Source organism: Siniperca chuatsi, linkage group LG8 (genome assembly GCF_020085105.1).
Source record: "Siniperca chuatsi isolate FFG_IHB_CAS linkage group LG8, ASM2008510v1, whole genome shotgun sequence".
NCBI classification, from domain to species: Eukaryota; Metazoa; Chordata; class Actinopteri; order Centrarchiformes; family Sinipercidae; genus Siniperca; species Siniperca chuatsi.
Window position 1 is genome coordinate 18,568,991 of NC_058049.1, and position 26,144 is coordinate 18,595,134.

The 26,144-nt window shown below is 40.2% G+C and overlaps 5 protein-coding genes across 6 annotated transcripts; 2 read left to right on the forward strand and 3 right to left on the reverse strand.

Moving 5' to 3' along the window:
• The first annotated feature begins 40 nt into the window (after nt 1-40).
• On the forward strand, nt 41-5,075 carry si:ch211-153b23.3. The gene is made up of 11 exons (XM_044205913.1): nt 41-163; nt 1,057-1,236; nt 1,324-2,838; nt 2,925-3,017; nt 3,107-3,211; nt 3,332-3,441; nt 3,548-3,739; nt 3,844-4,006; nt 4,118-4,283; nt 4,583-4,677; nt 4,770-5,075. Exons 2-11 carry the CDS (start codon nt 1,080-1,082, stop codon nt 4,853-4,855), a joined length of 2,682 nt encoding a protein of 893 aa, XP_044061848.1. The 5' UTR covers nt 41-163; nt 1,057-1,079; the 3' UTR covers nt 4,856-5,075.
• A 2,833-nt stretch (nt 5,076-7,908) lies between these two features.
• Nucleotides 7,909-12,306, reverse strand: si:ch211-153b23.4 (uncharacterized protein LOC335392 homolog). Its single transcript, XM_044205556.1, has 9 exons — nt 12,185-12,306; nt 11,477-11,590; nt 9,667-11,343; nt 9,469-9,568; nt 9,229-9,377; nt 9,009-9,121; nt 8,823-8,912; nt 8,610-8,732; nt 7,909-8,515 (listed from the first exon to the last, which is right to left on the reverse strand). Exons 1-9 carry the CDS (start codon nt 12,237-12,239, stop codon nt 8,309-8,311), a joined length of 2,628 nt encoding a protein of 875 aa, XP_044061491.1. The 5' UTR covers nt 12,240-12,306; the 3' UTR covers nt 7,909-8,308.
• Nucleotides 12,307-12,779: 473 nt separating this feature from the next.
• si:ch211-153b23.5 (uncharacterized protein LOC321177 homolog) lies at nt 12,780-14,681 on the forward strand. The gene is made up of 5 exons (XM_044205561.1): nt 12,780-12,933; nt 13,341-13,453; nt 13,726-13,897; nt 14,014-14,215; nt 14,312-14,681. The coding sequence occupies exons 2-5, from the start codon at nt 13,346-13,348 to the stop codon at nt 14,502-14,504; spliced, it is 675 nt and encodes a 224-aa protein (XP_044061496.1). The 5' UTR covers nt 12,780-12,933; nt 13,341-13,345; the 3' UTR covers nt 14,505-14,681.
• Nucleotides 14,682-15,155: 474 nt separating this feature from the next.
• On the reverse strand, nt 15,156-18,233 carry zgc:174917 (uncharacterized protein LOC565650 homolog). The gene is made up of 7 exons (XM_044205559.1): nt 18,085-18,233; nt 17,144-17,338; nt 16,652-16,901; nt 16,477-16,568; nt 16,189-16,328; nt 15,996-16,100; nt 15,156-15,892 (listed from the first exon to the last, which is right to left on the reverse strand). Exons 2-7 carry the CDS (start codon nt 17,271-17,273, stop codon nt 15,794-15,796), a joined length of 816 nt encoding a protein of 271 aa, XP_044061494.1. The 5' UTR covers nt 17,274-17,338; nt 18,085-18,233; the 3' UTR covers nt 15,156-15,793.
• Nucleotides 18,234-19,228: 995 nt separating this feature from the next.
• On the reverse strand, nt 19,229-25,763 carry si:ch211-153b23.7. 2 transcript variants are annotated; one of them, XM_044205557.1, is made up of 7 exons: nt 25,477-25,763; nt 22,626-22,776; nt 22,000-22,143; nt 21,639-21,767; nt 21,303-21,524; nt 20,922-21,050; nt 19,229-20,402 (listed from the first exon to the last, which is right to left on the reverse strand). In XM_044205557.1, exons 1-7 carry the CDS (start codon nt 25,620-25,622, stop codon nt 20,175-20,177), a joined length of 1,149 nt encoding a protein of 382 aa, XP_044061492.1. In that variant the 5' UTR covers nt 25,623-25,763; the 3' UTR covers nt 19,229-20,174. The 2 variants fall into 2 exon arrangements, with proteins under 2 accessions (XP_044061492.1, XP_044061493.1); XM_044205558.1 differs by having other exon boundaries at nt 20,922-21,047; nt 25,477-25,762.
• Between the last annotated feature and the right edge of the window lie 381 nt (nt 25,764-26,144).

The window sequence follows — 26,144 nt, forward strand, 5'->3', positions numbered from 1 at the left end:
AGGGTGAGGTGCAGTGATGTCAGCTCTTAGGTTGCAGATTGTAGGATGGTGTGAGGGAATTTCATGAACTCCTCCTACACCCACAACTCTACAAGTTGTCGACAAACTTTCATCCTTGCTTCAGAACAACTCAACAGTTCATCTGTCTGAGCATTTGCACCAGGTAAGACTTTTATTTTCATTTTCTTTATTACAAACTATTACAAAAGCACAAAGACTTCATTACATGTACCATTTAAAAGGCCACATACTGAATTGATGGTGATAACATGCTTTTCACATGTTCACAATATCTAAAAATGCTCTATGGCAGAACAAAAAATATTACAATTTAAAGTTATTAATGAGATTAACAGAGAATACCAAAATTACATCTCTGAAAATATATAACTGACAAGATCAAAAACAGTTCTGTTTTAGGTAAATATCAATAAACATCAGTCTGTTAGTTATGGGTAAAATGCTTACTAATGCAGACACCTTTCTTGGTCATTGGAGCAGGAAAGTTGAATATAGCTACTCCGCTGTGTCTCTTGCTACTGTCACACAACAACAGTGAGTCAGCCCACTTATGACTGGGCAGGGCCAAAGATCCTCAGGTTTCTGTAAGTGTTTAGGGAGATAAGACAGAAAAGAGCCCGAGAGAGTAGAACTTTCCAATTTGACTTAACTGAGTTTGTAGGACTTAACAATTTGTCATCTGTGCTTTATGGTATATTTATGTTCCTTAAAAGTATTATAATTAGCTTTTAGTATTATTTTTTTTCTATTTTCTTTTTTGTACAATGCTCTACAAATAAAAGAGAGTCAAGTTGTACTTTCCAACCACAGACAACAGATGATGTATTGCATTCATATTTTAGCAACACAGTGATACTGATAATAATATATATATTACATTACAATTAATCAACCAAGGATTACGACAATATTCTCAATTTGTCTTTTGGGTGATTTCTGCATTTGACATGTGCACATTATACTTAATTAATGCAAATGTACAGAGTATATACATTAATGAATATGTTGTCTGAGTTATTTGTTTCATTGTTTCAGAGAAACTTAACAACAAAGACACTATGGCATCATCAGATGGGTTTCCAGCCAGTTTCTATGGTGAACCAGGAGTGTTAGGCATGTTATCCAATGGGATCAGTGCATTCCTCGTACTTCTACAGAACTTCAATACAGCACACACTGGCAATGCACCAGTAGGAGTGGAGAACATACTTGCAGGTATAACTTTTAGAAAACCTGCTAGAATAATATAATAAAAGATATTATTAAATTATTTTAGTAATTTCAATTTCCATGTTTTTATAGGTGTTCATCTCATCCTGATTGGTGGTATATGCCAACTGGTGGCCGGCCTGCTTTCCTTTAGAAAATACGATCATCTGAGTGGCACTGCCTTCATTGGCTATGCTGCTCTTTGGGGTAGTTATGGTGCCACCCGAATCTATTTTGGTGCCTTAGCTGAAACTCCTACAACAACATCTATGCCACATCAGATGATGAGCAATTTGTCCCTGTCCACTGACATGATGAGCAACATATCTTCAAATGCCACCACAGAGATCCCAGTTTGCCATTTATGCTTGTCTATAAAAGAGTCAGCGATCGCTGGTCTGGTCCCCTATATCCTCCTGTCCTTTCTCCTAGCCTTCTGCTCTGCCACAGTCAACTACATAATGCCTTTTGTCTTTGGGGCCATCACAGCCACCTTAGTTTTTGAAGCAGTGGGTCTGGTAGCAAACTCCTGGGCTCTCGTGGTCTCTGGGGTTCTGGAGTTGCTCATTCTGATTTTTGCCATCTACGGTTCAGCTGCACTGCTCGTCAAAGGTCTGACTCAGCGTCTAGTCCTCAAAGGCTTCGGTACCCCCCTCTTTAATGTTCTCCTGTTAGGGACCACCAACTCAGCAAGTGCCCAAAGCATTGGCCAAGAGAAGAAGAAAAACACAAAATACGCAGAGCCCATGGCCTTGGGTTTCTTCTGTGACACTGTTGCCCCCTTCATCTTTGCTTTCTACAGCTTTGGGTACATGAAGTCCTTTGGCGTAGGAGCTGCATGGGTCTCAATCATCACAGTTGCCCAGCTATTCTCCAGCTACTACGCCCATCTGCGCCAAGATTGCTACCACACCACTAAGTTTGGTCTTCATGCCACATATTGGCTGATCAAGGCTTGGGATGAGTTTCTGGTATCTGCTCTGGTTGTGGAGGACAATAAAGTGGTCTTAGGAAGGGAAACAATGGTGGGAAATTGGTTCTTTGTGATGGCAGGCTTGGCGCTCTGCGTGGGAAGCCTGAAAATAGATGTCCTGGAACTGATCCATAACATGCTGTTTGTCCTGCTCACAGTCTCAACAATCCCCCAGATCCCTCTCAAGGGATACTACATCTTTTTTGGTCTAACTTGTTCCCTGTTCACTGCAGCCTCCCTGTATGGTACCTTCTCACGTCTTATCAACACCATAGTAGAGAAGTCTCTAATCCCTGTAGGACCACAGCCTGTCTCCACTGACCAGTTGAAGAAGGCTTTGAACTGCTGCAGGGCCAAGCAGGGGGACCAGGAGGCGCTACCCCAAACTGACCAGGCTTCAGACGCCTTGTTCTATCTTTCAAATGGGGTTGCAGCTCTCTCTGCTCTTCATGGAGGTCTATCCAGTATGAATCCTGCCTTCCTTCATCTGACTGTTCCTTGGGTCCTCATCTCTGGAGCCATCATCCAGACCTATGTCAGCCGGCTGCAAGTCACAGGAAGTGGCCGTTTTGGGTCAGTCATCTCATCCATCTATGTAGCATTATGGGCAACCTGGACCTGGTTTAGGTTTGCAGGTATGTCAGTACAAACATGTTTAAATGGAGACTTGTTCTGACTGAATAAAACAAAAGTTTGATCTCAAGTTGTTGTTTTTTTCTAGGTAACCTGCTTCAGCTTTCCACAGAGGCAGCCTACGGTTTTGCAGCAGGAGCCATTGCTCTCCTTGTCATTAATGCTTTCCTTATGCTGATTGGTAAGGTCAACAAGATTATTTAAAAAAAAAAGAATGAATTAATTTGTTTGTTTTTGAGCTTGTTTTCATTCTTCCATTGTTTATGTCAGCTGCCTATAGGAACCTGGTTTTGCTGTTTCTAACAGCAGTCATGGAGGTTGTTCTGGTCTGTTTCCTGCTTTCCACTCTGCAGCAACTGCCACACAAACTAGAAAGTGAGTAGACAAAGCCTCATTCTGAACTAATTTTTTAGGTTTTAAAATCTAGTAATAGGCTTAAATTAAAATCATATCTGTAAAAAAATGCATCTAATTATTGAAACATTTTCTTTACAGTGGCCATGCTTGCACTACTTTCAACAATTTGCATATATGGAGTTCTGGCGTCACTGGTGAACTGCATCTTCTCACAGAGATTGCTGCCTATGGGCTCTCCCTTAATAAAGGTAACCAATTAAAAGACTCTTTTTGCACTCCTCTGCCAATTCTTTAGTGGTCTGTTATATTCAGTTCATTTTATGAAAATTTCCCTCCCTCTGTGGCCTGTCTCAGGAGGAAGTGAAGCAGGAGTCTGCTCCAGAGCCACCCTGTCCTGTGGCTAATTCACAACTCACCAGTGGTATCTTGAAGATCGTTGGCCTTCTGGAGGAAGGAGGAGTATGTGGCATTCCCACAGACACTGTGTATGCCCTGGCTGCCTCCTGCAAGAATCCTCAAGCTATAGAGAAAATCTACAATATTAAAGTAAGAATGAAGAATAAGCTTGTAATTTATATCATTTTGAAGTGTAATATGAGGTAGATCATTGATGTGAAACTCATGGACCTGTTATCTGTGACCTCATCCAGGACAGACCGGCAGAGAAGCCCATCTGTATTTGCATCTCTAATGTGGAGCAGCTGGTGGCAACCAAGCCTCCCTTTAGTCCTCTGCTCTGGGAGTTTATGAGGAATGTGTATCCAGGAGGCATCAGCTGCATTGTCAGCAAAGGAGACTGGCTGTTTAAACTAGGTAAACTGTTCATAGCAGTTCAAATGCTGTGTTACTGAATTCAATTTACAACTATTTTAGCTTATTTTAAATAAATATCAATGATCAGTATCAGTAACTTATCTTCGGTAGGAGTGGGACCAGCTTATGACCGTGTCGGTACCAAGGACAGCATCATGATCCGCGTCCCTGACCACACGGTGACCAGCCACCTATGTGACATCACTGGACCCCTTGCTATTACCTCAGCCAATCCCAGCGGAGAGCCGGACAGCACCCACCACAGCATGGTCATCAAGTAAGTGTCTCTTCACAGAACTCTACTATACTCAAGTCCTCATGTTTCCTGTTATTCCTCCAACACACTACACACAATGTCGTGCTTCTGTCTGAAGACATTTATAAACTGCTTGTACTGTAGCAGAATGCTCTGACCTATGTTAGTATTTAATGTCCTTTTACAGCAGATTAATCTTATGTCTTGTGTAGCAGAGTGACAAATGTGGCATTTATTGCCTATCACAGTATATTGCCACAGGATGTCAACTACATGTACATTTACTCACACACCCTCTCCTACCATCTGTTTTGCCACAGTCGACTGGGACACAAGATCCAAGGGATTCTGTGTGACGGGAACTCAAATGAAGTTGTTGCTTCTACCGTGGTCAACTGCCTGAAGATTGATGAAGGTAAAACGCAAAGATATTCCCATTACATTCTCTATTTTTTGTGTGTTTTCACAATCCCTTTCTAACTCAAGCCTATCTTACTCTTTTCACAGGGACCATCACCATTGTGAGGGAAGGTTGTGTCCCTGCAGTGAAAGTCCGACAGATCTTTGACAGAGTGAAAAGCACTATGGTGTGATTGTCTCGTACCTCATTTCTCTCATTCAGAGAAGCCTCTTCATGGCTGATTTCCTACAAGATCGGCCTCTTCAGCTCCCCCATTTCCATTCGACAATCTCAGGGACACTTTATGAACAATATGAGAAAGACTCAGTGAAAGCAAGAGTATTGCTGGTTGTATATTTGTATAACTGTGGATGTCTTGGTAAATGTTGCAATAAATTAACCATTTGTTACCATTTCTCTGTTTCTCAGCTGTAAAACTCAGCTCAAAACTGTAAGAGCATTGATATTTAGGTTAGTTAAAATAATATCAAAATATCTTTATGAAATGACTGTTGAGGACTGTTGTTTTCTGTTTCGACCCTTAAAATTAACATTCGTGCGAAACAGAAAACTACTGTTACTCTTTCCACTCTTAAACACCTGGACAGAGTCTATCATTCTGCCCTCAGGTTTATTACTGGTAATGGTGCTCACCATTGTATCCTGATACGGTGGGTTGGTCTTCTCTGGCGGAGAGGCGTAATGAACTTTGGTATTTGTTTATCTATTAAAGGTTAAGCTACCACCTTACAGCTCAGTGATGCTGGATTGGAACTTTGGACCCTATCCAAATCGCCCAGATGACTGGCTTGTGCTTAAGGCCCCCCGAATACGGATTGAATTTGGAAAGTATTTTAGTGCCCCAAATTCTTGGAATGATCTTCAACACACGTTGAAAATCAATACTCTACCAACCTATGGACAATTTAAAACCATGATTACAAACCTCCCTGCTTCAATGTGTAACTGTTTCAACATTTTTTTCTTTATTCTCATCTGTGTTTGTCCTATTTATTTTTAACTTGTATATAACTCAACATCATTGCAAATGAGGGCAACCTCAATGATTCTTCGAGTTTAAATGAAGGTTTTAAATGACCTAAAATTAAATATTAACACCCTGATGAGCGCTGACATAAGTTTCAAATCAGTTTTCATTCATGTGTTTTCCGGACAATTTGTGTTTTCATGGCAGTGGTGCTGCAGATTAAATTACATACATCACTTCTCTTTTGTTTACTGAATTGTGTAAACTTCCATGGTGGGTGGTTTGCAAACAAAGGTGAGCAGCTTTACCCACTGGAATTTCCTTTCCCACTTTTTATGAAGATACAGTAAAACGACGTCTGCTCCAAAGAAGAAGTGACTTTGGGCAGATTAGATTACAGCTAAACATGTTTCTCCCAACAAGATAGCATAAAGTGTTATTTTGACAACGAGAGCAAAATATTGACAAAATGTCTAGTTACTTTCTGTGTTCTCAACAACAAAGAAACATCCTTGAAGTTTCCTTCTCGTTGTAATTGTAACATTTTTTCATATATGTCACTGTGAAATTATCTCAAACCTACACTGATTTTCCCTGTTTAAATAATACATATAGGCTCATGATGAAACTAACTGCTGCTTTTACTGAATAACTCATTACCAGGAAGTACTTCAAACTTCACCAGTGAAAACACTTCCCCAATCAACTGTTCCACTTGATTGGCAAAGTGTTTTCATGGAACAGTTTAAAAAACTGTTGAAAACATTACTGAGCAAATCAGGATTGAATTGGTGGCAAATTAACCATTTCCTTAGTTTCGTTAGGCTTCAAATGATAGATAAATTACTTACGTAAAGAACAACATTATAGACATTCATCATTTTGAGTGTTATTTTTTCATGCACTTCCTGAAGGAGGGGTGGTACAGGCACAAGCATAAGGCTTAGATTGTTGGGATTCAGCCAACTTGATGTTCTGATGGCAGAACTGGTTAGAGCACACAGTCTGAAAATGTTAGAGCTGGTTGGACAGTCAACATACACACAGATATTTACACACGCATTACGAGCACTGACACATGTCCACATAATTACCCAAACCCTGTCTGACAAAATCACTGCTATGAGAGGTTATTGTCTCTGAGAATGTCCTCTCACCCTGCTCCACAGTTTGTTAGTCACTGTGGTTAACAGTGTGCAGACGACACACTGTGGTCTTCAGTCCAGACAGCCTCTTTACTCAACGACTCCCAAAGAGAGGAAATGTTTCTGGTAATAGTTTATTTATTTATCAGATAAAAAAGTACACATTCTACAAAAGGATTAATCAGCTCCATTGAGTTTCCACAGCAATAACAGGAAAGCTTTTACTTACACAGAATCAGGAAACAACGTTTGCAGAAACGCTTTAGATTACATCCCTCAATGTACAGTGTAATTACTCCTGGTTGATCCCCTATGTGGTTTCATGAAATTAAATGTTTGATGTGATTTCATGGTTTCTATGTTAAAGCCCTGCACACCCACACAGGTGTTTTCAATTACTCTGGCTAATTAGACTGTATAATTATAACTCTATGAACTAATAGCAATAATAACAAGTAATTGTCCTGCCCTAAAACGTGCAACAAAGCTAACAGGAGAGTGACCGAGCTTTCGATCAAGCATAGTCTGTCACGCTCACACAGTAGAAGAGTTCTAATCAGATAACATGAGTGAAAACACCTGTGTGGGTGGACTTTGGGTGTGTTGAGGCTTTAAAATAAGTATGAAATTCAAAGTGTCAAAACAATGTTTCCATAAGTGCATTAAATGCAATAATAGCACATTCTATGCTGCTGTTCATACTAAATGTTCTTACTTTGTTGAGAAAGGTGCTTTGCAAATGATGGGTATTATTCCAAAATGTTATTTATCCATACTGAGAAATGTTCCACTTGTATCAGGCATCATCAGATATTATTTGATAAACATACATGATTCTTTTATCAAACACTGAACTTTCAAGTATTTATTGCTAATTCTTTTTTTTAACTCTTCAAGCACATTATAATTGACAATTTAATTAAGTTGTAAATTATGTGGTTTCCTTATGCATCTACTCCTTTTGGTTTATATTGGCCATAATGTCAAGTTACAGTGCAATCTGGAAATGTTCATGTTGGGCAGTGATCTGTAAATGTTATAATGAATGTGTTTCATAGAATAGAGTAAAACACACAGTCAATAATATATTAATACAGTATAAATAATTGCAGCTGCTTTTGGAATTAATTTAATGAATATTTTATCATGAAAAGTATATACAGTACATTCATGTATTTAAAATACTACAATTTCCAGACAAAAGTGCAGACAATCTAAATAAATGTAATATAATACATACAGTACAAAACATAAAATTATTCAATTAGTCATATTACAAGTGATGTACATTAGTGCATTAGAGTCTGCGTACATATAATATAATGTTTGCTCCTCCATGGACAGCTTGTGGGGTTGTCCCTGCACTTGGTGGTACATGAAACTTCCTCAAACAATAGTAAACAAGCAACTATTAAATGTCCATCCGTGTGTGGATTTGTCGTTTAATAATAGCTATTTGTGTACATCTGAATTTAAGTTACATTTCGCAGCGTTGCTAAGCAGTGCACTGATACTATGACCCATTTCTGAGGACTGGACTTTGTTCAGGTGAAACTGTGGATGGTGTTGAGCTTTCAATTCCTCTTCCTGACTCTGCTGAGATGTCTTCTCCTGAATATGTGTCCCTTTGTGTACCTGGCAGATGCAGATCATATTCAAAAGCAGGATTCATCTGCCCCTCTCTGCGCCGCCTCTGAACCTCCTCGAAGATTTGAAGAACCTTCACAGCACACAAACAAAAGCAGTGGACATTAGTGTAAGCGTACACCGAACTGAAACTGTTATAATAGAAAAAGAAGGGATATTTATATTACCTTAGATTTAGGAATGAGACCCACTCTGAAGAAACCAATATGCCCTGTTTCAATCTTAGTGCAGTCAACCACAGTAGATGCAATGTTCTCTGGGGAGGCTCCATCACACAACACTCCATCCACCTAACCAAGCAAAATGCACATGTAGTTTACTGCACGAAATAAGAACAGCAGTGCCTCTTGTGTTTAATAACACTGAAATATTGTCCTCACCTTGTCGCCCAGCTTAGCATAAACTTGGTTGTGGTGAGTTGTGTCTGCCTCGCCTGTAGGGTTGGCTGAGGTCACAGCGATGGGCCCCACCTGCAAGAAAAAGGTTGTTGTATTTATATTTTATAGGCCTGCTGACTAGTTTCATTCACTTTAAGACCTGTAGTGACTGTTTTGCACAGCCCTTACCAGATTAATGAGGTGTGTGGCCACAGAACAGTCTGGGTTTCTGATAGCAATGCTTTGTGGAGTCCCTATGTGTTTGGCAGCATCTCCTAAACCAAAGGTGTCCATCCATGGGCCTGTGTGAGATAAGAAACCAATATGATGCTCATAAAACCCTCACCATGCAACATCAGGCACCCACACAGGCATACACACAAATATGTATCCACAAATGCACACCTACCTCTGGGTATAACCATGCTAATGGAGGAGGGCCACGCAGCCTCCATGAAGTCCAGGACCAGAGGGCTCAGCAGGTGTCGCACAGGCTCCAGCTGCTTGATGGAGGAGATCCACAAGGACATGGGTCGGTCCTGCGCCTGCTTCTTCACCCTGAAGTCAACAACACACCAATTAGAGAGCAATGAGATTGAATCAGTACATGAATGAATATAAGGGCACACTCATGAAAATGGAAACTCACTTGTAAGCTTTGACAACTGCATCGGGCCTGTTGCAAGCTGCCACCAGCACATAGACGGTGTCAGTAGGCATTCCACATATGCCACCATTTTTCATGATTTCTGCATATGGAAGAAGAAGAAAAATTACACTCACATCAAGTATGTAATCAACTGTGTATTTTTTTAAATCAACATTGATTTCTTTAACAGATTCTGACCTGCAATCTGCTGGACAGACGTGGCCCTGTGGGCTGGTACATGCGGACAGATACTTGCGCCTCCCCCGACCCCTCTCAGCTTGACTAAAGGCTTTCCTAAGGGGATCTGGGGGGACTGGAAGGTGCTGTTGAAAATGTGCGCCAGGAAACAATAAAAACTGATGAGACCAAAGATGATGGTGACTCCTATGTCATAACTATAAGGCAGTGCACCTACTGCATCCAGCAGGAAGCTAATAAGGATAAGCTGGAAGGTGAGGGCGTACACAAACCAGGCGACATTTAGAAACAGCGCTGCAGCTGTCACTAAGCCATTAAACAGCATGAAGCTAATGATCCCGACAGCCACATTAAAGCTTCTGGTTTCACCGTAGAGGCCGCCATATCGCGTCAACCCCCACACTGTCCACATCATGCCATAGAGAATAAAAACTGTGCTCTCGAAGGTTTTACCTCGAGCAAAAGCTACTGAACCACAGAGCAGCTGGAGTGTCCCTCCAGCTACGACCACCCAGGGCAGAATCAGCACAGACAGAGGATTTCTGTCACCAACTGTGGCTGTGACGGCAAAAGCAGCAAGCACACTGCAGGCGTGGCCTAACACCTCGGCATCTGCATACTTGGAGTAGCCCAGGTGAGGTGCATGTAGCTCTTTATCATGGGCTCTGAGAGTAAGACCCTGCATACTGGTTACTAAAGCCTTGAAATAGCCCTGCCCTGTGGGAATCATTGTAGTGGAGACCATATTGAATGTAGTTATTAAAAGCATGCCGGCAGAGATTACAAATATAGCTCCCTGTACACCCTGCGTGCCTCCTTGGAAGAAGCCTTGGGGCTGGGCTGCAATGGCAACACAATAAGCTGCAAAGAATAACTGGTAGAACCCCTCCAGCAAGCTCTTTTGACAACTAAACAGAGCCAGGATGGAGAAAAGCACAGAGAAGACAACAGGGAAGGGAACAGGGGAGAAAGGCTGAATTGAGTAGAATGATAGGAGAGCGCTGTAGCCCTCTGCAAATTTCAGTAGAGCAGTGAATCCGTAAAAAGTGGCAGCAAGTGTGTCCATGGCTCGGTAGAAGAGGACACACGTGCCAAGCTGGAAGACTCCAGCTGTCCACAGCCAGGGGACGTGACCGACGGAGAGCTGGGGGACCACACCTAACAGAGGACAGGCTAGCACAGAGGCGGACAGCAAGTTCATCACCAGACCTACTGACACTGCATCACTACACCCCTGGTTCTGCTCTGTTATCAGCTCTGCTTTCCTCTTCAGACCTGTTCCTGGAGGCTCCACTTTACCATGAGTGATGGTGGACAGCAGGCGTCCAAAACCAAAGTAAACACCCACCAGACAGACAAGAAGGTAGTTAGCAGCTGTGGCAGACTGACCAAAACCTACAACTGATAAACTGGCGATTTGATGAGCACATGCTAAGCTAATGCCAACAGCTATGAGAAATAGAACTGCTTTCTTTACTATGACTGCTACGCTGCCTACGATGAGCAGGGCTAAGGTAAATGCTGCCAGGCCCGGGACCAGAGAGGATCTCAACTCTGCGGGCTGCAGCACCCCTTGCCCCACCAGGATGTACACCAGACCTGAACCACACCACAGGGCAGAGACAGTCAGACACAGAGAGGAGAACAGCTGGGCGTGGGACAGACTGCGACGGATACCTGAGAGACAAAGAGTAAACAGAGAAGAGGGACCAGGGAGAGGATTATGATTTTTACACACAAATACAAATCAACCAATACTACAAATGAACGAATGAAACAAAACTTGTGATAAGCATTCATCAAAACCAACCTGCATAAGCTAAGAGGGCTGCAATGATGAGGAGCAGAATCCCCAGTGCAGTATGGGGGATGAAGTCTTTTTCAGGTGAGCTGGCATAGTTGTTAACCAAAAGCAGCAGAGAACCTACAAGTCAGAACAAAAACCCCATTATCTAGAGCAAACAGCAACAAAGAAGTTTTGGGGGTTTTTTTTTGTTACATTTGATGATGATGCCCCAGAGCTGCCTAAAGTATAACTGAGACGTTTACCTGTTTTAATTTCCTCAAATGATTACATGTTTTACGTAGCTAATGATTAATTAATTAATAAAAATATCTGCAGCAGTATGATTGGTTTTAAGAATAGAGTTGTTTTCTGATATTAGCAGTAGAGTCTTAACACTTAACACTTAAACAACATGCTTTTTAAAATCTGATACTAAACGAATATGTCTCTTTATTTTTAGTATATATTGCCATGACATTTGATTATTAATAAGCACAGAGTTGGTAATATTAGAAGTTGGCACCTCGTTTTAGTTTGTAAACATACTTTTTGAATTTTAATAGCCTACCAAAATACAGTAGGATATCGCTTTATTTTTTAGCATAGCCTACATTTATATGAGATTCATGATCATAAGCAACGTTAATGATAACAGCAGAAAGTAGGCTTATGGCATAAAATGCAAATGCAACAAAAAAAAATCATAATTGACGTATGAAAATAAAAGCTCACCGCCAGAGATGCCCAGTATGCCGACGGACACATGCAGAGAGTGGAGTTGAGCCATAGCAGGAGTGGATTTCTGAGGACGCGAGGCGTCGCTTTATACGGCTGCGTGTGACGTCAGCACGCAGAAGAAACCTGAGAGGAAAACCTGCAACTCGCTGGAAAGATCCTCAGGTCCGTCACAGTAGAGGAAACACAGGCTACTCCAAAAATTATATTAAGATAAGAGACATCAGGTAGGCTGATTGCGATAAAATACGCCTGTACAGTACCATTTTATATATATATATATATATATATATATATATATATATATATATATATAGTCTAAATATCAAGACTAATTATTCCTGTATTAGGCACGATAATTCCATTTCTGATTTTTAACCAGTAAAATTAAAATGTTTCTAAACAAATCTTTTTCCTCTAACTGTGCTCCATAAATGCAAATAGGGACAAGACTGACATTCATATAATACCTAAAGCACATGTTATTTTTTCAGTGTTTCCTCATTACGTCACTTTTATTGTTAATTGAAAACTATGTTATTGAGAGGAATGATTCAGCATTTTATCTCAGCAGTGTTCTTGGTAACCTTTTGAGGTGCATGATGTCAGCATTTTGGATAGCAGCTTGTGGGAGGAGACAGAGAGGCAGCAAGGCTATAAAGAGTCAGCTTCAGAGTTCAGCCAGCACACCTCAGCTGAACAGCTCCATCACACACAAAGCCAGGACACCTACCTACGAATACAAGGTGAGATCTATGTACACTGTCTTCACTGCTATCGAAACTTAAGCAATGCTTTCTCTTAAAATTTTTAGGAACAAACACATGTTGATTTTAGACAATAATGTTATGATTAATGCAAAGTAGCAGTGAAAAATACATGAGGGAAACTGTGAAGTGTCTGTTACGTATCGTTTTCCAGTCTTGCACAGCAGACTTCAACCACTTGCTGTAACTTCTCTTTACTGGCTCTCTTTACTGTCACCTGGCTCTGTAAATTCTTTATGTAAACATGTGCAACAGGTGGCTCAGGAGCAGTGTCTGATAAGGAAACAAATAGGTGGATAAACACTTTTATGAAGTAAAAGTTATGCAGTCTAGATAATCTACATATATTTAGATAAGCATATGTGCTTTATGTGTGTGTTTCATAGGAACCATGGTGAAGCGTGTTGCAGTTATTCTCGCAGGCTGTGGAGTCTACGACGGCACAGAGATCCACGAGGCCTCCGCTGTCCTCGTCCATCTGAGCCGGGCTGAAGCAAAAGTAAGGGCAAGAAAAGAAGAGATGGAAACTTATTACAGTGTATTTATCTGCTATTTTATGTCAAACTTCTGGTTCCAGTCCCATTTAGAGGGACTTTGCAGATTTCATGTCTACATTTCTGTCCATTTATTTAGTAATACAAGAGCAATGTCATAAAGCTGGCCCACTGAGATAAAGCTGGCCTTAATAAAAACTCTAACAAGATCCCACAATCCTTAGCTACAGAGGCTGATCCGATATAGAAAGTTTTACATGCTGGTGTTTCATTACAGGTGCAGATGTTTGCTCTGAATGCAGATCAGATGCATGTTGTAAATCACTGTGAGGGGAAACCTACAGAGGAGAAAAGAAACATCCTTCAGGAAAGTGCCCGCATCGCCAGGGGTGACGTGACCGATCTGGCCAAGTTAGATGTTTCCAAATTTGATGCCGCCATCATCCCAGGTTAGGCTGATCCAGCCATAAATACATGCCGTAGAGTAAAATATTTTACATTTCTTTCTGTTTTTTCACCTCCGCTGTTGTGACATGCTAAACAAATCCTGTGTGTTCTCATTCAGGGGGCTTTGGTGTGGCTAAGAACCTGAGTGACTGGGCAGTGAAGAATAAGGACTGCACCATCCAGCCACATCTAGAGAAGCTCATCAAGGCTTTCCACAAAGCCGGAAAGCCGTTGGGCATGTGCTGCATCTCCCCCATCCTCGCTGCCAAAATCCTGCCTGGCTGTGAGCTCACTGTGGGACAGGACAAAGAGTGTGAAAAGTGTGTGAAATCGTTTGTCATCATCAGATGTCTATGTAAAAAAAAAATTAAAATCTCAATCTACAGTTCTAACTTCCCCTCTCTTTTCGTCTTTAGGTGGCCGTATGCTCAGACAGCAGGTGCCATGAAGGAGATGGGCTGCAAACATGTTAACACGGATGTGGAGAACGCACACGTTGATGTCAAAAATAAGCTGGTAACCACCTGCGCATTCATGTGCAATGCTCCCTTTCATAAAGTTTTTGATGGAATAGGAGTCATGGTTAAAGAGACACTGAAACTGGCTTAAAAAGTCTGCAATTACAAAGTGGATGCTTGTATGTATTTAATAACCAAATGTCTGTCATTTTCTAAACAAACATGGTGTTTAATATCAAGTTATAGCACTTATCTCTGAGCATTCGTCTGATGGTATATCTTCAATGTGCTGTTTTAAGATTTTCAATAAAATGACTACAAATTACAATTTTGCAATTATTCACTCATTTTTCTCTCATATTGTGTTTGTATCTAACATGGAAGAGACTGAGTGGTTTGTTACACAAGGCGGATGATTTTAAAAAGTTTTACCCACCAAACCCTTACATGACTTAATGTTTAGGTGATTTATATATCTAACTTTGGGACAGCACTGGTTTTCCTTTGGCTTGTTTGCTGGTGAGGTTTAAATAATACTAACAGCACAAAATCTTTGAAATGGTAGGTTCAGGTATATACAGTAACACATTCACGGTTATTGCTTCTGGTATTGTTAAAACGGTTACTCCTTATTTCTGAAATCTTCTTTTATGAAGAAAAACAAGATTTCCCCACAATAATCAATAGATTAGTGTTGCCCAGAACAGGAAATTCTCTGAATATCATACAGTACACTGTGGTACATTCTGACAACGTTTGTGCATTAAATATGCAAAAAGACAGATTTGAAATGGAACAGCGCTTTGGGTGAAAAATAACACATTTATTGAGTCCAGTCTGAATTTATGACATTCTAGTAAATCATTAATCTAATACACCTCACTAAAATGTAAAGTCTTGAATCACTTAATTACTTGATGTAATTGCACTTAATTAAGGTAGATATTTTACAGATTGTGTTTGTGCCTCAAAGACTGAAATGTTGGATTTGGAGGATTTTGTATTTGTATGACCAAATCCTAATTACAAAGAATATACCCCTGCTTTTGGATCATATTTCAATACTTTATTGATTTACCTTTATTAAAGCTGTACATAAGTCCTTAATATTTTGCAAACTTTGTGAACTGGGTAAACAGAAATAGTAAAATTCACTGATTGGTTATTTTGGCATTTATCTTAAAGCAGTTTAAAACGTAGTCAATTTAAATCTATGTATGGCACAATACAACAACATTTTATTAATTGATAATCTATTCACAGTTCACAGTATACAATCAATATAGTACGAACTATACCATAGAAACCTGCCCTTATTTTTTATAAATTATATTATCCATTAATATAGAATATTAGACGTTTGGTCTAAGTATGAAATATTGACCAAACGCATATAAAAATATGAAGTGTACAAGTAACTGTTCTTGCAAGTTGGAAGAATCACGGAAGTATTCTTGTGGTTTTGTTGGAGAAATTATTGAACTGATCCATTCCACAGGCCAACACTGTCGCATCAAATTTCCTGGGACGATCAGGATCCTGACGGCAACAGAAAGAATCAGGATCAATACACATGCAAGTCTGATAGTGTGAAATTATAAATTATAATAATGGAATAAATCTATATTCATGTTTGTCTCACCTGTATGGGATATGCACAGGTGGGAACATAACGGATCACAAACCCACAGCGCCTCCTCTGGGATGTGTTGGCATCACTGGCATGGACGAGGAGTCCATCATGAATCTGTTACAACAAATCCAAATTCCTAATTACTTCACCTTGTATTGCACTCAATCCAATTCATAACCCTACAGCATATAAAGAAACTCACAGACATCTGCCCAGCTGAAAGAGGGCAAAACACAGCTTCATCAGCCTGCACCAGCTCCTCTGGGATCTCCTGATTGACTGACAGCATGTTTCCAGGGCGGGAGGCTAGACGATGGGGCAACATGCCACCACAGTGGCTACCTACAGGACATGAAGAAAAAAAGTCTAAGACCTTTTTATAGTCTTTGGTGGGACTCAATCAAAGCTTTTCATGGAGACATCTCTGCTTTTATTTAGCTGAGGTCCAACCAGGACAGTGGCTAAAGGCATAAATGGGTAGCTGAGGTACCTGGGATGACCTGAAGTGCGCCGTTCTCTTTCAGTGAGTCATCTAAAGCGAGCCACACAGAGAGAACAGGGCCACCAGCAATGCCCCAATACCTGTGAACAAAACAATTACAGTTAGATGAAACAAAACGAAGCAAAATAAAACCTTTCAGCATTTTTTCAGCATGTAAATCCACCTCATATCCTGATGCCAGGCCACATATGGAAGTCCAACATTCCCATCAGGTTTGGTTTCTCCCTCTTCATTCTCCTGGACATCAGGTTTGAGTGCTGGGTATTTACAAATGAAGCGGGAGTCCAGCAGGATGACGTCTGGGCCCAGGATGGCTTTGACCACTTGTAAGATTTGAGGGTGTTTGGTCAGGGCCCTCACCCACGGATACTGAACGTGAACATTATGGAGGCTGTACTGGGTGTAGTCTTCACCTGGAAACATACAAACACATAATATACCCATTCACTGACAAACAGTTTTATTTAATTTGGTTTTATGTGGAACAAGAAACGAGACGGACACTCTTCAAGCAAGAAACCACATTCCTGATTATTCTTATTAGTTATTATTTTCACTTCACTTTCACTTCCACATTCGTTCTCTTTTTCCTGACTAACGTGTCCTTTTTCGTCCCTTCCCTCCTTATCCTCCTTCATCTTCCAGTGGTACTTACCAAATTCCTTCTCCAGCTCAGAAAAGGCATACTTGGCTTCCCTCAGCTCAGTCTCATTCAAGACAGGCAGCGCTGAGAGGAAGCCCTGCTGGTTGTAGATCTCCTGCAGTTCAGTCATGGATGCAGTCATCTCTCTTAGACTGTTTCAATACCGACGCCTTAGGTCTTCTGCTTCCAAACTTTATAAGGTAGAGACTGTTTGTGGTGGTGGTGGAGAGAGAGAAAGTTAAATATATTCTGTCTGAGATTGCTTTTTGACACATGTCAAATTTTAGTTGTTTATGCAGACATAAAAAGAAAGCCTGCCTTGCCCTCCTGGCCTGATGGGAAAAACATCTAACCACATTTAATGCACTGAGCACCACCTTGTTCTTCCTGCCCTATAAGACCAATATAACCCTGGCAACCTCAATACACCTCCTGTCCATGTTGAGAGTCTCTTTGTTAAGATATAAGATCTGTTGACTAAAACAGGTCAGGTAAAGAGCATTACACTCATCATAGTGAATAAGACAGACTGAAAACTGTCCTTTAGCCTCCATGATCCTGTGAGTGAAATATCAACACTCCTGCAGTGATGCAAAATTGACTTAGAGCCTTTTTCTAACGTAAACCACAGCAAAAAAACAGTAACATTCTTGCTTTTATTATTCACTCAAGCAAAAGAAATATACGTAACAGTAAAATATGTGAAAATACTTCCTTTTAGAGTTTTAAATTATTGAAAATTATTGCATTAAGACATAAACAGTATTTCAGAGTTTTAATTGGTCCAGGTGGTGTTACATTTAATTACTTTATAAATAGTACATACTGTTGGTAGTTTAAACTAATTAAACACATTTTTGTATTTTTTTCATGTAAAATCGTCATCTACAAAGTAACTACACCTGTCAGTATTAACTATAACTGTTGCAGGAAGTATTGTATTGTCTCCATACCTGTCTGCTGTTCAGTCTTCTCCTCCTCACTCTGTGAGTCTGAGCTCTGGATACTGCCAAGCTCTTCTGTGGCAGAGGTTATATACTGCACAGAGCACCTTCTTGAAACTCCACTTCCTTTGTCCGCATCTTACAATATATCTATGTACTAATGAAGTCACGTGATTTTACATGTCAAAGAAAACTAAATTAAAGGGAAAAACCTGTGACGCACACTTCCTTTGCGTGGCTGTGCAGTGCCAGTGTGGTGGGGCATTCAAAGATGTTTATTATCTAAAGTAACATGAAACCTTTTCTTTTCAGGAGCTACATACCAAGCTTATGTCATCTCCATTTACAGGGCTATTGTCATGTTTTACCATCAGGAAACAGTGATAAGGCTATTTTTGGTGCTGTCTTTTATTTTGAAATTCACCAGACTGATATGACGGATCCATTTTTAGTTCACAGTAACTCATTATTCTGTAAGACTTCCATCTCCTATCACATTCGTCATCACAACCTTATATTCAGCTTTTCTGTTCCTTGTCAGGAACTCAGAGAGTGAAGGAACGATGACTGATTACAGGACAAAGATATATTTCATAATGTTTGATGCATTTGTTGGTGCATGAGTGTGTGAACAGGGCTGCGTAAAGAAGGAATAAGAGAGGGGAAAATCCTAATGGTCACATGGTGAACAATTTAGCCAATTTTCTTTGTTTAATTATTATAATTATTGTTTGGGGGTCAGGAAGGGGACTGAATCTTATATTTTATTTAGTAAAAAAGCAACCCCCTTTCTGACCCACTTCCCCCACAATAATTTCGTACAGTCCGTTAAGGCTTTTATTTCAGTTTATAAATAGGGATATTGAGCAGCAAACAAGTGGTCAGCTTCCTTTTCTGTTTGAGGATGCAGACTGTTGTCTGCGTGTGGTCACGAAACAGCAGCGTCCACATTTTAACTTCCTTCACAGCGACTAGAAACAAGTGATGCTGCCTTCTTGTGTCCTCATGTAATTATTTTGTCACCCACCTGCTGACACATGACGTCATTCTCATTTTATACTATGTCAATATATGTGTGTGCATTAGATCAATCAATAAATCAATGACTAAATTAACGCAATGAAAACAAAATAATAGATTACTTGTTATAGACTGTGTTACAAAATGCACTGTGCTTTAATACAAAAGACAGTTTAAGGAATATTTTACAGTCTCTTAGAGGAACTTTCCAAGGATGCTGAGAAAATGATTTACAGAGGAAAACCCCTGATCACTCAGTGGCCACGTCTGTTGTGCAATGTTATGTCAATAGTTTCAGTTCAGATGTGGTTCAGTGACCAGAGCAAACATTAGGAAACATTTACTCAACAGCACATTCCTGAGGAAATCACCTGCTACAGTAACAGCTCTTCTGGGGGACACCCACCAAAATGCAACTTCGTTGTCCGACTTGTAATGTCATTCCAAATACATTTTATTGACTTAGATCAGTTATAATTATTTATATTAATATCTGACTATTTATAATTTTATTAATGTTTTTGATAGCAAACAAAATCAGAGTAAACAAAAAGAATCAACTTTAGAGAAAGAGATATATAAGAAAGAGATACATTAGAAGGAGATATATTAGATATATTAAATATATATAGGTACCAAAGTTGGCAACTGTTTCTGTTACGTAATATATAGAAAAACACTAGACTATAATCTACAATTTAACTTTAATTTTAACTAATATTTTATCTTTTTTGTCTTTATTACGAAGGGTAACAAGCAGAACCCTAAGCGAGCAAACAATGCATTTGACCCCAGATTTGCTCATGTTTGGGTATTTCCATAAAGTTTAACTACATGCTATTTTTAGTCTGCATTATTTAGATAAAATTAATGCGTGTAAAGGACAATTGAAAATGGAATGCTAAAACTGAATGTAGAGTCTAATCTTACACCTCTCTAATGACGCTATGCTGTGTTTCCAGATGAGAGTTAGTAAAAATCATTGTATGAGAGTTTCTGACACATTTAGTGACTTTCATTTTACTGGGTTGAAACTTGATTTACTGTGTGCATGATCAGGTTTCTTTTTTCTTCGACCCTCAGTCAGACTCTTTGTCCCTGTTTGGGTGCTTGGGGCAGAGCGGGTGGTGCTGTTTTCTTTTCTCTCCACTTTGTGTCCTCTTGTCTCTTCCTGGTGGCTGCTGCTCATTATTGCAGCGGTGGACAAGCACAGGGTCCTTGTTTGGAGGCATTTTCTTCAACAGCAGCCGCTGCAGCATTTGTTTGTCTGACCTCTCCCGTCGGAAGTCATCCTCATAAACCTTGAGCTGTAGCAATGTCAGAACCACAGAGTCAAATAAGAAAAAAAACATGGGATTCCAGTGACAAACACATGTTTAAGAAATTCAGGAAGCAGTTCAAAGCGGATTCATCCCCATATTTTGTCAAAACAGGTTATTTTAAACCCTTGGAGGAAATGTGGAGCTATGAAAATATCTCATCAAGGCATCTGAGGAGTTTTTTTTGGTTTAAATTATGATTATTTTAGATCATATGGTTACTACAGTATGTTTAAACTACTACTGCACTACCTATAGCCTCCATATTTAACCATATTTACCTTTAACCAATCCAACATGGCATGACGTCTCTAGTTTGACACGATTAACAAAATAACTGCAGTACTGCATGAATTATCAGTTGCCTAAGCACATATTTTTTTTGTTAGACTACAGATACATTTAATAATTTATTTTTAAGTGTGTGTGTGCACGTATATGTCTCTGTGAGTGTGTGCAGTTGTGTGCGTGTTTGTGTGCATGTGTACAGCTTATGTAAAACACTACCTGCTCTTGCAGTAGTGCCACCTGTTGGCGCATCTCCTCCCTCTTCTTCTTCAGCCTCCGGTTCTCCTGCATTGTGTGTTTGTGGTCGTTATGTTCTGTCTGATATTCTGCTTCATAAATCTGGGTCTGCTGACATAAGACATCAAAATGGCAGAGAGCCAATATCAGAACCTCTTGTGATCTGCAGATACTTCTTATTGCTCTGTGAGCAAATTTAAGTACAGCACAGAGCCACCACTTGGGGGTGCAGTTCACCGTCAAATTCAAGTTTAAGCATTAAGCAAATCTTTCCCTGGCAACAGTGAGTTGACATCAGTTTTGCTCTCATCACATCAGAAACAGGATTTTTTTTTTGATGCTCTGCTGAAGAGAGCAGCCCACCTGACATCTCAGTGTATCTAGCTGCTCTTTAAGATCCTGCACTTCTTGCTGGGAGTCTCCCAGTGCTCCCAGTGGGGTACTGCTGCTCTGGCTTTTTCCCTCCCGCCCTGCCTCAGGGCTGGAAGAAGCTGGAAAAAAGGAGGATGAAGGGGGGTTGTATCCGGAGACGTGACTGGGTGACAGGTTGGGACTGCTGGGAAGATTAGAGGTGGTGAAGCTGCCCTTTAGTAAAGACATAAGACAAATAGATGATTGATACTCAAAATCAGAGAATATTGACAGAAATGAAAATGTACAAACTGATCAGGTGCACGGACCCACTGACAGGCATAGTACCTGTTTGGCAGGTGTGCAGTCTTTGTCTGGGTGGTACATCCTTCTCTCCAGCAGTCTGATGTATTCTTGCAGCTCCTGGTTCTTCTTCAGCTCCTGCATCAACGCCTGCTCATAGTACTCCTTTGCACTCTGCAGTCCCAAACACAGCAGTAAAGCTCACACATGTAAACGACATCTACTATCTACCTCCATCTATACCTGCTACACCATAACTCACAGTTTAGGAATCCCCCCATATACTGTATCTACACCCACTTTACAGGGTCTATACCAATACTATGAACTTTATCTGTGTGCCATCGGTTGTGTGTGTGCATTTATACTTCCCATGTGCAAGCTTGAAGTATTGTTGTGTGTTCACCTGTTGGTGCTCAACTTTGAGCAACAGTCTGCTGTTGAGCTGTTTGATGGCAGTGTTCTCTAGCTCCAAAGCCTCCATTCTGTGCTGTAGACCCAGCGTGGCACTGCGGTACACCTGGTCCCAGTCCTCATTCAGCTTCATCAGCTGCAACACACCATCATCATCATCATCATCATCATCACATAATCATCTGTGCCATGCATGGCCTCCACTGCAGCCATCGATTGCAGCATTCATTTTGTCATTACTGCCTGTCATTCTCAGTCTGTCACCACAACAACTTGGGCATCAGGAAGTGAATTTAGGTCAGTGAAGTGAGACGCTTCACTCTTCACTCTATACTTGTGCACTCTTTAAATACATCACAGTTTACATCTGATGAGAGAATCATTTTCCCTTGTCTCTTTTTTCTTTTTATTAAGCAGCATCTAATGAAAATCAAGAAACGAATGCTGTATGATTGTGACAAATGTAACTTTAATGATTCTTCATAGCTTAGCAGCAGTTTTCACACAACGCCCACAGTCCTCCTCTGGTTTTCAGAAAGAACTAAATGTAATTGCCAACATCAGCAATACAAATGTAGACCTGTAGAGATTCTGCACTAGTTTAAGGTGATGTCGTACCTCTTTGTTGACTCTGCGGAGCTCAGTGTTCTTGTTGAGCAGCAGCAGTTTCTCCTGGTCATTGGAGGTGACACTCATACTCTCAGTGATCAGAGTGACCTGCTCCTCTGTGGACAGCAGCCTGTCACCCACAGGACTTACATCCTCTGTCCTGCACACACACAAACACATTTGCAAATGCAGTTTATACATGCACAGATAGACAGAGTATATGTGCCATAAATAAAGTCATGATGAAGAACATTAGCAGAGGATTTCCATTAATAAGCAAACACATGTGTGCACAAAAGAACGTCAGAGTACTTTTGAACACCCACTAGCATAGAGTGCACTTACAGAGAATCGAATCGGAGCTATTATGCACGCACACACACACACACACACACACACACACACACACACACACACACACACACACACACACACACACACATACACACAGAATAGTGTATTTCTCTGCTTCTAGAGTCCTAGCCAATCAAAATCTCTGTTTACTATCAGATGTATTTGCATATCGATAGCCTCTGGAAACAATATGGGTGATGATCCCTGGAAAATGTTGATTTCTGTTGAGCCACTTGGAGAAAAGAAAATATTTGCAAAGATTAATTAGGCAAACTAGCTTCCTTTACCATCCGTTGTGAGGTCTTGTATAAAAGGAATAGCTGACAGGGAGGCAGCAGAGATCTAAAGCCCAGGGGGAATCTGCTCAGGGAAGAACACACACCTCTGTACGTAGCCCCCAGGGCTTCTTCACACAAACATACTGTACTGTAGGACTGCTGTAACCTCAGAGAGCTAAGTACTATAAAGAATCACAATCTGTGATCACCTCTCATCCCCCTTAAGGCTAAACTCCCCCGCAAACACATGCTTTCATCCACTTACGTACAGTGTCCTGCTATGTGAAAACTGGTGTTACACAATTTTAGAGAGTTGTATTATCAGGTCAAGGCAGTACAAATACGAAGATGCAGGTCTATTTTAATGCCAAAATGACAATGACAAGGAGTTAATTTTTTCCCTGTGGGTTCATGGAAATATGAGATTAGAAATTCTTTGTCCTCTCAAGCTTAAAGGAGTAGTTGAACATTTTGTGAAATACACGTATTTGCTTTTTTGCAGAAAGTTAAATGACAAGATTGATATCACTCACATGTCTGTCTGTTCAATTTAAGGCTACAGCCAGTAGCGGGTTAGCTTAGCTTAACATAAAGACAAGAAACAACTAAACCAGCTCTTTCCAAACAAACAAATAAACAAACAAACAAACAAAACCCCAACAAGTTGCGGTTTTACAGGGGGTTGTGTTATGAAGCTCAAAACAAGGCCATTTTCCTTATTTCCTGAAAAGGTGACATTTCCATAAAATACATTATCCTACAGCAAGGTTATGTTCTCCACAAAATACATTGCTATTGTCAAAAGATACATTGCAGTTTGTGTGAAACCTACATGGCCTCATCAGATAATCATAAAGGGTTATTACATAAAAGGAAAGTTTACCTAGAGTCAAAATATTTGTCTAGGTCCACATTCTGTACCATCTGTTTTCCCTCCGGGTTCAACAAGGCTGAAACCGGCTTCAGAGAAGGCTGTTTATGGTCACTAATGAGTGACTCATCTACACAGAACCAACAGTTCTGCTGTTTGGGAAGTGTAAGATGAAGACAGAAGCTGAAATAAATGAAATGGAGCCTAATTTTAATGGCCAGTATGAGCACAAAATGCTAACATACTCATGTCCAATCACCCTGTCTTGGCAAGTCAGCACTGTGTTTTCAGCCATCCCGTTGGGACTATGCTCCATGTCTCCTTGATCCAGAGCCTTTTCTCTTTCGGCTTCTCTGACAGCCGATACACACTGTGTGACCCAGTTTCACAAAGTTTTCAGTGGTATGCCGTCTTGGAAGGACACCAAAATGCCACTGCTTCCCACAGCAATATGGTAATTCACTGCCGTGGTGTATAATAAAGAGGGAGATAATATCTTTCCTTCTTGCTCATGGCAACCCTGACAAATATCACTGTATACATATCTGTGTGCAACTGGTCGATGGCCACAGTCAGATCCCCTTGCAGAGGAGAGAAGTGTGGAATTTCACTATTTCAACAAGGTTATTTTAAAGCAGACCAATCATTTGTGTAGGTAGTGTGCCTACATTAAGAACCATGACTATTAGCCACTTAAAAATATACAAGAAGTGACCATAATATACAAAAGCTATTTCAAGTTGACAGCTTGACATTATATAATTGATATAATTTTATTAACATTTTTTACAACATGATGGAGTACCAGTGTTTTGAAATAATGAACTGAAGCCTACATCTTTGTGACCTCATGGGAAACTCCACAGTAACTCTTTATTCCTCTTCTCCCTGAACTGCAATTCTTCATTTCACTATCTGAGCATCTCTGAAAACGTGTTACAAAATAGAATTTATCTATACTGTGGGTTTCAAACTAGCCAGAGTTGAGCATTCTAGCATTTCACAGATTACAGATAATGATCAGACTATAGTAAAAAATTAAACCTTAAGGTATCAAATAGGCTCGATTAGTCTCAAACTGTATATTTAAGGAAGCTTGGTAAAAACATGGGGTGAACAGAAATACAAGGATCCCTGTATGTTATAATACAGTATCCCTACAATAAATACTACCTCATTAATTACTGTATAATGCCAAATGTTTGTTGACTCAGTCAGAGAGGCGTCGATATAACCTTATGGTATTATTTAAGGCTGCAGTTGGTGGACTTGTTATATTAAATTGTTACAGATTATACTATTATGTGTTCCTGTTTTTGTGTCCACCTCTGTCTGTAGAAATGTAGAACACACATACCATAATTCTTCAGTTGATTTGTGTTCCTGTTGGTTGTGAGGGAGGCTGCTCTCACTCTTTGGTGGAGTATCTTTGTTCTGTGTTCCTGCTGCTGATGAGGATGATAATGATGAGAAGGATGACAAAGACAGCACATCTCCATCCATGACTGATCAAATCTTCAAATCTTCATGAAGTCTGAAAGAAAATTTAAATGCTGCTATACACACAGGGCGAAGTGTCTCTTCATAAAGTCTCCGCTAAGCATGTGGTGGAAAGTAAATAGTGTCGTCAGCATTGATATGTAGCAAAAGAGGAAGTAGCCGAGACTAAGAGCCATGTGATGCAAAGTTATGAGAATAGGAAGTGACACTGACAACTGTCTCAGCTTTATATTAAAGAGGGCCTGCCCCACTCTGATGAATTGTACCTTACACACTCTGACTGTATAGTACTCAAAATGTTTACTCAGTTGACAAGTTGTTTTGTTTCGACATCATTTGGAGAGTCTTGGAAACTCCACTTAGTGTAGGAAGTGTGTGTGTATGTTTGTATGTGTTGAGTGTTTATGTCTGTGTGTTGGGAGACTGTTACCTGTTAACCGGGGGAGCTGAATAGATATGCATAATTTCTGCATGATTATATATTACAGGACATGTAATTGATAATAATGGTAACACATAAATTTA